A 246-nucleotide genomic window follows, 5' to 3' on the forward strand; every position below is an offset into this window, starting at 1 on the left:
TAGCGTCCGACTGGACCAGCGACAGGAGAAGGGGGCCGGCGCGAGCGTCACCGTCTTCGTACCCTCGGTGGCGCTCTGGGACGGCTGTGCGAGAGTAGTAGTAGTCATAGTAATCGGCCACATAGAGCAAGCAGCAGAGCACAACGCACAGGATCCCCAGCAGGCTACAGGCGCGGCGTGGGAGGTGCATGCCGAGAACGGGAGGGGAGTGAGGGCCCAGGGGAAGGGAAGCGCCTCACCTGGACG

The 246-nt window shown here is 65.0% G+C and overlaps 1 protein-coding gene across 1 annotated transcript in view; it reads right to left on the reverse strand.

Annotated features, from left to right (window-relative positions):
• LOC119590559 (heparan sulfate glucosamine 3-O-sulfotransferase 6-like) overlaps positions 1-246 on the reverse strand; it is a gene marked incomplete in the record, with an annotated part of 86,666 nt that extends 86,420 nt beyond the window's left edge. The window contains 1 exon segment of the mRNA XM_037939222.1: positions 1-246. Within this exon segment, the coding sequence (XP_037795150.1) occupies positions 1-190 (190 nt within the window).

The sequence above is a fragment of the Penaeus monodon genome, chromosome 27 (assembly GCF_015228065.2).
Source record: "Penaeus monodon isolate SGIC_2016 chromosome 27, NSTDA_Pmon_1, whole genome shotgun sequence".
NCBI lineage: Eukaryota > Metazoa > Arthropoda > Malacostraca > Decapoda > Penaeidae > Penaeus > Penaeus monodon.